The sequence below is a fragment of the Falco cherrug genome, chromosome 6 (genome assembly GCF_023634085.1).
Source record: "Falco cherrug isolate bFalChe1 chromosome 6, bFalChe1.pri, whole genome shotgun sequence".
Taxonomy (NCBI): Eukaryota; Metazoa; Chordata; class Aves; order Falconiformes; family Falconidae; genus Falco; species Falco cherrug.
Window position 1 is genome coordinate 87,374,172 of NC_073702.1, and position 10,351 is coordinate 87,384,522.

General features: G+C 44.8%; 1 protein-coding gene across 1 annotated transcript; it reads left to right on the forward strand.

The window, feature by feature from the left end:
• The first annotated feature begins 7 nt into the window (after positions 1–7).
• On the forward strand, positions 8–2,158 carry FBXO48 (F-box protein 48). Its single transcript, XM_005439171.4, has 2 exons — positions 8–329; positions 1,728–2,158. Exons 1-2 carry the CDS (start codon positions 30–32, stop codon positions 1,887–1,889), a joined length of 462 nt encoding a protein of 153 aa, XP_005439228.3. The 5' UTR covers positions 8–29; the 3' UTR covers positions 1,890–2,158.
• The last annotated feature ends 8,193 nt before the right edge of the window (positions 2,159–10,351 follow it).

Sequence of the window (10,351 nt, forward strand, 5' to 3'; positions counted from 1 at the left end):
GTGGCCCGCCCCGCCCTGAGGCCGCGGGGATGGAGGGGGAGCGCTTGGCCGCCGCGGGACCCGCGGGGGGGGAAGGACGAGGAGGAGGAGGAGGAGGAGGAGGAGGAAGAGGAAGGGGTGACTTCGTGGCTGTCCTCCCTCCGGAGGTGAGCTCTCAGATTTTCAGCGACCTGGACGTTGAGAGCTTGTGTCACGCCGCGGTGACGTGTAAGGGCTGGCATCGCGCCATCGAGAGCGACGACGGGCTGTGGAGGCCCCACTGCCTGAGCGCCAGGGCCGTCTGCCAGCGGGAGATCGATGGCGATCGTGGCAGCGGGTACTCCTGGAAGGTAAATGTCACCTCACTGAGGTCACCTCGGCAGCAGCCAGGCTTCAGGGGTTGCCACTAAAAATACAGAAAGAAAGGACATCAGCCCGTCTCACCCGCCTGGCCTAACGGCCTGACGGGAGCGCCACAGCAGTGGTGGCGTGGCTGGGTAGGGCACCCCGGCGGCTGGACGGCTGGAAACCAACCAAAGGATGACAGCAAGCTGCCCTGCTTTGAACCCAGGGCCACATCTGGCCGCAGCCCAGGACCGCACCTCGTTCCTCCCTCACGGGCTGGTGCTGATAACCATCACGGTGCTAATAACCATCATGTCGAAGTCTGCACAGCCCTGACATGGAGGAGAAGCCACATCCCACTAGACAGGGCTGGGAGGGGACAGCATGTGCCTTCTGGTTGTATTTCATGGGGGTGGTTCTGCTGGTGAGGAGTAACTTCCCAGAAATTCATCCTGGGTAGCTCTGCTGCAGTATACCTTGAGCGACATGCATCCAGGAGAAAAAAAAAAAACAAAACCACAAACCAAAACTGGGGTAGAGAAAAGGAAGCAAGCAGGAGCTCTGAGAAGCTATTTCAAAACTCTCCCCATACACCCCCAGTTACAGCTGCTCTCAGAATTTAGGGGCGGAACATGCTGGAAGATCTATCGCTGTCGAGTGCAGCCTGCAAGCTGAGGTAGATCAGGAAAGAAGTGGTTTCACAGTTAGTACTCCAGACCACCTAGAGAGTGATCCTCACCTCATTTTAGCAGCTGTGTTTGAGAGCAGAGGGGTGGTGGAGGAGTGAAGAGATAAGCAGCAGCAAAAGCACCCCAGTTCTGGACTCTGGACATTTCAGTAGAGGTGTTTCAGTGTGAAGCGAAGTCACAAGCAGGTAGTGGTTGCCCTTAGAATGCACAGATCTTACAACTCTTGCAGGAATCTTCAGGACTCCCTGCACTGATTCTCTATTTTAACTGGAGGGGATTTGAAGCAGAAGCCACAAACACACCAGGCCAGTGTTTTCTTGCACTAAAAGCCTGGCTGAAGGGAAGAATCCAGCCAACCTGCATTAAGAGCCCGAACAAGAGTTCAATGTCACAAATAACCTAAACAGGGAGAGGAGGTGAAAGGCACCTCTTTTAAGGAGTAAGATAAATTCCTGGTTTAGGGTTTTAATCTTTGACCCTCAAAGAATTGAGGCAAGAAGGAATTCTCCACCCAGCTTAGAACAGAAAAGTTGAAAGTAGACCAAGTCTCTTTTTTGGCAGCAGTGCACCTTCCTGGGCTTAGTGTCTAGATACCCAAAGACATGTTACACATCCTTTTTCTAGCATTACTCTTCCAATGCAAAACTTACCTATAATGTATGCAGCTTAGATCAGTTCATTTCCAAGATCTGAGCTGTCTTGTTTTTCCATCAGATCACATTACTGAGAAACTACTGGAAAAGCAAAGTGAAGCAAGAATGGCTGAGTGGGAAATACAGCAACATTCCTTCACAAAACAGCTTACCAGAGAAAAGCATGTATCCGATGGATGTTGACACGTGGGGAGAAATCCTGGAAGCAGAACTTGAGAGATGAGAAACCAGTGTTGGTTCTTCCAGCTCAAGGACTTCCTATCAACAACTTAGAGACTGCCAAACTGTAAATATTTTGCCGTTCAGTATCAGTTGTGTTTGCAAACATATGATGAAAGCTTCTAAAAAAAAATAACATTGTGTCTTTTTTTTATTATTTGCACTTTATCTGATTAATTTTCTGTAAAATTCTAAGTGAGACTAAATATTTAGTTGTAATTTTATATTTGTTACATTTAATATTTGGCTGTAAAGATGTTGATTGTACTTTCAGTTTGCACTTTTTATTTTGGAAGAGATTACTTTTCTAAAAAAAACTGTGTTTGACTTTTGACTTGAAGTGATTCCTATCAGCAGCACAACATGAGAGCCCACAAAGGCAAGCTGGGGAAAGGACAAATCCAGACCCTGGAAAGGAAAAAAAAGGATGAGGCAGCGACCTCAGGGTCAGCTGAACATCCCCAGCTCAGCAGCGCTGCGCTACCACTGCGCAGCTGTGGGGTTTCTGGATGAGGACTCGCAGATCCAGGCACCGGGCAGGGCTGAAGCAGCCATGTAACTAACACCCTCTCTGCCATTAGCTATGCACTTTAGTCATTTGTGTGACAAGTAGAGCAAAATTTACTCCTTCAAACAAAATAACTCAAGATACCCATGTGAGATAACACCTTAGAGATAGATATATATATATACACAGAATAAAGTAAACTTCAGATATTTTTGTAGTCAGGCTAGAACACATTCAGAAACTTAGTTTTTTCCTACATGATGATCTCCCATCCCTCAGATTCTGCTTTACCAGCACTGGTATTTGGCTCCCCTCGTGATGGAGCAGCCCTTTAAAAGCTGCTGCTAGTAGAAAAAGAAATGCCAGTCCTGTTACTCAATGTAACAAGTTTCCACAAAACCAATTTATTACAACCTTTAATTAATACCACCTTTATTAATACCACCTTTGCCTATTTACTTTGCGTTAAACAGCAAAGTAAGTGGGAAAACACTGGGAAGGTCCCTTTTGCTTGAGGCACTCCGACAAAAATCAGTCACACCAATCTGGGATCAGTTTTCTAGAGGAAGACTTCTACCATGCTTATGAAATGTGGTCAACATGAAGTGATCTCAAATCAACTGCTGCAGACTTTGGCAGAGGACCTTCTGGCAACGTAAGGACGGAAGTGTCCTGTCATGAACATGAGGTTCAATTGCACTGAATCAGGCCCTTACTAGATACGGAGTTTACTTAAATAAGGTCCAGCCCTCCCCTTTGACGGGGCCTAATAACACTTGGAGCAGCAGAGCATTTTACTTCTGAAAATGCAGATCATGCTGGTGGTTAAACAAACCGTTAATTTAAACTTGCGTCTTACTTGGGCATTTTTGTTTTCTCACAATTATTTAACCATTGCAGAATATCTGGTGAAAATACCTAGTGTTTTTTACTCTGTTGCAAGTGTCTGGGCTCACATGCTGGTTGTTGCAGGTGCCAAGGAAGAAACAGAACAGCTGGGTGAAACGGGTAGTTGTAAAATGCTTCCAAGAACAGTATGTTACTTGATCCCTTTTCTGGTTTGGAGCATTCAACAGATTTCATCAAAACTGATCCACTTCCCCTCAGCCTCCTACATCTTCTCCTATTAGAAAAGGTTTTCAGTTCCTAAGCACCGGTACTTTTTCGAAATCATGAGTAGTGTATCTAATTGAGACAAGTTTCTCATCAACATAGCATGACATGATGCGATGACTGGGTAATGTTTCTTCTACATCTTTTGTAATTTATTCGTTATAGGTAAGCGTTAGTCCCAGCATCAGGACCCCATTGCACTGGGTTTCACTAAGATGCGCAACGTCTCCTGTTTCTGCCAGAAAAGCGGATGTGGTTCTTGTGGGACAGCTGCTGTGTTAGCCAAAAGGGATGCAGTATCCAAAATTCCCCGAAGCTCCTGCTGTCACACCCTGCTGCCAAACAAGGCTGAAGTGTAACTCAGAGTAAAGAGCATTGCTAAGTACAGTGGGTGTAGCACAAAGCTCAATGAACTGCAAACACTGCTTCCTTTATTATTATCCATTCTGCTCTAAGATCATATCTAGCTAGCTCAAATTAAAAAAAAAAATAAATACACAAACACCACACCCAAGCACAACAGTTTTTACACTGCAGGTGCTGCTGCCTCACTCCCTGCTCACAGTATCTTTTACCCTGACTTTAAGAGCGCTGAAAGTGCATATATATTAATAAAGAAGAAAATAATGCTAGCAATACATTCTCATTTATTCTAGGGAATATTCAATACATTCTAGGGAATGCCCAATTTATTAATCATAAGACAGAAAAAGTGCACAATAATGGATCTAGTCTCTCAACCTTCTCACCCAGCCTCCTCCGTTACCTCCTGTAACTCCCAGACATTTATCCCCTCTTCCTGCTCCTTTCCTGCCCCTCAGCTGTCAGTTCACATATATTTGACTCAGGCTACAATTTTTAAATAGAAGAATTATTCTGGTATAAATCTAAACACAGAGTTGTTTCACTCTGCGTTTAAGCTGTAGCTTTTCCCCATTCTCGTGTGAGTGTAGGAGTCATCGCTGTCTGTCACGCCTCTGCCTCTGTCCAGATCAGGTGGCTGTGCCTCTCCGAACACATACGGAATTAAACACTCAGCTATGCAATTAGCCAAGGCCTGGATCTTTAAATGTGAAGTAGCCGTCGTGTAAGTTTCTCATTAAAAATCTATTACTGAAAGAAAAAACCCAAGTTCTCACAAAGTTGCTTCCCCTCCCCACTCTGACCCCCTCCTTTAAGGGTTTTAATTCCCCCTGGAGATTCCACTACATCAATTCTAGTCTTCTGTCCTACCCCACTCTGCCCCTGCACCACCTACTCAGTGTCTCAGCTCTGCTGCAGGCTGGATGTGCTCCCTTCCCTTTAAAGGTACCCCAGCACCATCCATCCCCCCAAACAGTGGCACTGGCTGGTTTGGGCTCATCTCTTTCCCCCCCTACCTGTGAACAAAACCTCCTGAAATGCCAGCAACAGAGAGATCACACTGGTGCCTATATTAGCACTAATACATAGGTATCCTTTCCAAGAGGATCTTTGGCAGCTAAGGCCACGTGTAAGCCCAGGACACGCGCCAGCTATCCTCACACCTAGGTGGCTGGTGAAACCCTCGTTCTGCCCTAGTGCTCTGCTCTCTTACCCGTAAGTTTCTGAGGAAGTGGAAAGTTCTACTTTAGCAAACCCCACAACCTTCCCACTGCATTCACACACCGCTTTTACCCTCCCACTCAGGAGGTGTCAGCTGCAGAAAGGTGTCCGAGGCACCCATCGCCCAGACACCCCAACAGACCCATGGCTGTCCTGCCCGCCCAGCTCTCCTAAGGCAGAGAGGTCTTTGGACAGAGCCTGTGGAGCCCGTGCGGTGCGGAGTAAATAGGATGTCCCCCACCCACACACCCCAACTACGCAACATGGGTTTAAACCAGCCAGGCTTCTGTTCCCCTGCTGCACAAAATGTCCCGAGGTGCTGCACACAGCTGGACATCCAAATACCCAGCACTGAGGCTCAACCTGAGGTCCCCTGAGGTCGGTATTTTATTTCTGTATTTCCCAAACCGCTTGCGGTGTTAGAACCTTACTTGCAACTACCCAGCGCTGCAGTGCTCCATTCTCGAAGGGAGGAGCTGATAGTGTGGCTTTATTTCATCATGGTGCAGGATGTGGCTTTGGGCCATTGCCATTAACAGTCAGACTAAATGCAACAGAATGCACGAGAAGTTTAATCACCACAGGCTTTTCTTCATTAGACCACCCAAATTTCAAAGCTAATTTTGTTGAGAGAAGTGTTTCTTCTGATAGGCTGGCACTGACATTTCAGGTCTCTGTCCAGGTCATCTCTGGAAGGTACCAAGCTATCCCAGCTTTAGCCAGAGCAGTTAGGCTCAGGACTGGGATCAGCTGCTTCAGCCCACCAGAGCTGACAGAAAGGTAATAAAGATGTGCAGATGGGAGGTAGTAGTGTTATTTTTTTTTTTATTTTCTGTCCAAATTAACTTGGGTAGAGGCACATCAGACCCCCAAGAGCATCCTGACTGAGCAGCATTGGTGGTTGGTTTTCAGCATATAGCTTGTTCAGAAAAGACTGTCCCCAAAACCATGGAAGAAATGACCTGCTGCATTTAACATTTAAGCTTCTGGTCAGCACAGCAACACTAAGAATTGGGGGGTGGGGGTGGTTTTTGTTGGTTTTCAAGCTTCAGTGCTAAGGGTTAGACCCACTTCTGCTATTCTGGTAAATCAAAAAAAACCCCAAACTATGACTGTGGTTAGAAGGATGAGAAGGAGGGAGGTGATGGACAGGAAACTCAGAGGTCCTGGGGGACCTACCAAGATGAAACCCAAGAGGACAGTTCTGTGTACCAGCACAGCTGCCTGCAGCCCCCACAAACTCCTCAGAATTGTCCTGTCCGACACTGCCACCCATGTCCAGCAACCACGGATTTACAAAGCCAGGGTGGGAATATCAGCCTGCTAGAGCATGCAAATTAGGCACCACATTACCTTATTTTGATCCACATTTTAAAATATTTTTAGAAAAGCACGTGCTGGTTTTAATGCACAGTCCTTGAAAATCTTAACAGGCAAGCAGCAGCTCCTTGGCCCATACAGGGGTGTCAGCTGCACCGGCTGTTCTGTTGCTGAGATGCCAGACGCTTAAAGCTGAACACAAAGACTTCTCCAGATGCCACAGGACACCACTGGTAATGTATCATGGTAATGCCTGATAATGGATCAGCCATAGCACTAAATATTGCTTTTAAACATCCCAGTGATACCAGAACACCAAATACAAAAGACCACAAGATGCTACCAGCTACCTGTTGCAGAGCCCAAGGCAGAACTGAACGTATAGGTTGAGCAAGTTGGGAGCAGAAGGAAAATGTCAGGCAAACAAACCACCTTAAGCCTTTAATCCTAAAGGGGGAGAAAAGAAAAGTTGAGAAAGACAAAATATCTTTTGCAGCAGCAGTATCTTACAGCTAATAAACAAAATATGACAATGCCCCAGAATAACTTTACTCATCTGTTCAACTGAGGGAACATTTTCAATAGCTTCCACTATTTTTCTATCACAATGCTAAAGAACAAGATCTCCTACTAATTTAGCTGGGAGATCCTAACACCTAGGTTCCACAAGACGCAGTATATAGCCATTTGACAGTACAGCAGGTAACAGAAAGGTGCCTCGTGTTTCATCTCATGTGGCTGACCAAAGCAATCAGCTTTTCTAATGCTCCTTTCTTTTTGAATATCACTAGTCTGTAGACAATTTTATCACTAAATTACACTGCTCTTTAAAGTCATTCTAACATGCAATTTGTATCAACACACGTACTTAGAGATAATAACACTTGGGGCTCGTCAAATGCTTAAATAGAGACTGTTAACGGCATCCGATACCCATACAGTAACCAAACATCAATACACAGCAATAGGTACGAGGAGTGGAGAGGAAGTTCTTGCTGTTCTGGAGGGGTGACTAAAGACCACATGGGGTGTTGTGGAACATCTGAATTGCCACTGGGCATTTAAGTTTCTGTATCAGAGTTTCAGTTGATGATGCCTATAAAGCAGAGTCAGAAGCTCTCTTTTGAGATTTGGAAGTTCACCTCAAAATAGCTTGAGGAAGAAGGAGGTGGGGTGGGGGGAAGAGGAGAAAGGGGAAATTTAAGATGCAACTTTGGGGCAAAAAGTTTACTTCCTTTAAGTAAAAATATTAAGTTAAAAAAAAAAAGAACCAAATCTATTTTGCCACTTATCTACCAGAATGATGCAGTATTTCCTTTTATTAAATAGAACACTATATAGAGGTGTTAAAAATCTGATATAAGTAACTCTTCCTATTATTCAAAAATATCTCACGCATGTGTGTTGTTTTTGTTACTGTCCTTTGACCATCACATGCTATAGGGAGACACACAGCAACTTAAGCCTTCCAGAGCAGGACACCTACATACACACACAGCAGAAGCAATGAAGGACAGAAGAGATTGTGTCTTGTTTTTCTTTTGATATGGTGCTTAAAAAAGGATTTTCAGACTTTTTCTTATGATGTGGAAGCAGGTGCATGAAAAGACTGATTATACATTGATTTATATAATTGTCAATATGCAGTAGATTGTTCTAGTGTATGTGATAAAGAGGAAGGGGCTAATGGCAATAGACTAGGAAGAAAGTTCTGTGTTTTTTTAAATATCTGGGGATTAGGATGGGGGAAGATTGGGGTGTCTTAGTTTGGGATTTGTTGCCTTTTTTTTAATTAAACTAGTTGATCCCCAGTTTCTCCTCCTCTCCCTCGATCACTCTGGTTTATTAATATTCAAGATTTTGATGAAAGACATACTGAAGGCAAAATTTTAAAACTGACTAACATAATTTCCCTTCCTTTCAACTGCTGAAAGCAAAAAAATCCACCAGTGTCATCAGCATTTGCCTTCGATGCCTTTCCTCCCTCCTTCTCGGTCATCTTTTAGTGGGATGGAGAATATATTGCTATCTTCAGAGTCTATGCAGGGAAGGTGGAGGATGTTACTGTACCCTGTTACACTTACAATGGGAGTCCAACTAAGTATGAAAAGCAGCATTTTCCTCAGCTTTCATACACAGATTTACTTTCCCTTCAACCAAACTGAAAGGAAAAAAAAAATACCAATCTACAAGAAACAGAAACAAGGCATGGAGAGCCACAGTTTTGGTTCTAAATGCAAAGCAGGAAGTCCTATGTTCTAATCCAGGAAACAAAGAAACAAACTTAATTTGAAACCAAATGAGAAGCTCTGTTTCAAGCCTCCTGTGTAACAACAAAAGAAGAACCTTGTTTTCAGTCAGAGATTTTTGAAGGGCATTTTTCTGTTTGCTTGGCTTGCAGAACACCAACCCATTTTAAGAAGTAAAGCAATTCCTAAAATACCTTCAAAAGGTAATGAAGTCAACACGTTCAAATTATTCTTCATGCACCAGATTCAATTATATCATCATCTCACACCACAAACACAATGCATAGGTACAGGCGGCGGCTCCCTGCCACGGTCATTTTTCAGATCGGCCAGAATGAAGTCTCATTCGAATACTGAAGCTGCTTCCACAGAGCTGGCAAAAGACACTCTCCTCTTCCAGGCTGCAATCCAGCGACTGCTGAAGCCAGGTGTGAGCATTGCAAAGGCTCCGCATTGCAACGAGTCCCCCTCGAGCAGCCGAGCCACGTGCGGTGGGCAGGCCAGGTCATCTGGCACAGCACCGGCCACAACGCCGACACCGCCTCAGCCGTTTGCTTTTTGAGTCCTCTTGGTGTTCCCTGGTGTCACCCAAGTAACACAGAAAGGTAGGAGAGAGAGACTCGGGAACCTTGCTCCTGAGCGGCGGAGAAAGGGTAAGAAAGACCCCTTGGCTCACTGTGGACACGGGTCACAAGGAGCAGGACCGAGATTTCCACCCTGCCTCTGGGTGTTAACAGGGCTAACATCTGACACTGCACACTGAGAACCGCTCATCTTATGGGATAAATAATACAGCTGTGTAATTAACTGTATGATCTTGAAACAGGCCTTCAAAGCAGCGGCTGTGCGAACAGTGCAGCATTTGACGTTACCCTAGCTTGTGAAAAGAACCTCTTGCATATTGTGGCATATTATTAACCCATGAGAGCACATATGTTCCACTTCGATTTGCTTTAGGACAAACTCAAGGTAATATATTTACTTCAAAATAATTCAGGTGGGTGGGCTAAAGAACTTGGCACTGTTTATTGCATGGCACATGCAGTTTTCTCAGGCTGCCAAAGCCGTCGAACCCCAAAACTCCTCCAAGAAACGTGGCTGGTAAGAAGAAAATACTTCGAGCACACAAGTTACCCAGCAGGAAACCCCAAACAAGAGACAGGAATTTGAAGCCCAACCCCAAGTCTTCTGCTGCACACAAAAGTTCACGCTGAGCACAGTAAAATATCTACACATCAACGGGAAGACCGCAGTCCACAAAGGAAAATACATGCAACTTCCAAAACCCCAACTGAAGGCACCCCCAGAAATACCGACTACCAACAACCAGCAGGGGACTGTTACCTACTTGTTTTGCTTTTTAAAGTTCCTCCTATAGTCTCCTACGGTTTTAAATGGTACACACTCAAAAAAAGCTCCCCACAAAAAAAGCCAATTCAACCTCCCCCACCCTGGCACAGCACTTCTGGCCTCACCAGACAGGTTAGTTCAGGGAAGTTCTCGGGGTTCTTAGTTTTGCTGCTGCCCAAGCCTGAACTCAGAACAAATGGGGATGCATCACAAAAAGATAAAAAGCTCTTATCCAGGACTCTGTGAAGAAAGTTTAAACCTAGAATAACTTCTGAAGTATTTGAGAACAAATTAGGAAAGAAAAAAAAAAAAAAGAATTGGTGTTTAATGTTTGTAACAAAG

Bases quoted from the DNA above. Each gene is read 5' to 3' on its own strand.
- FBXO48 (XM_005439171.4), top strand. From the start codon at position 30: ATGGAGGGGGAGCGCTTGGCCGCCGCGGGACCCGCGGGGGGGGAAGGA. The intron at 330-1,727 runs GTAAATGTCACC...TTTTTCCATCAG, and splicing joins GCAGCGGGTACTCCTGGAAG to ATCACATTACTGAGAAACTA.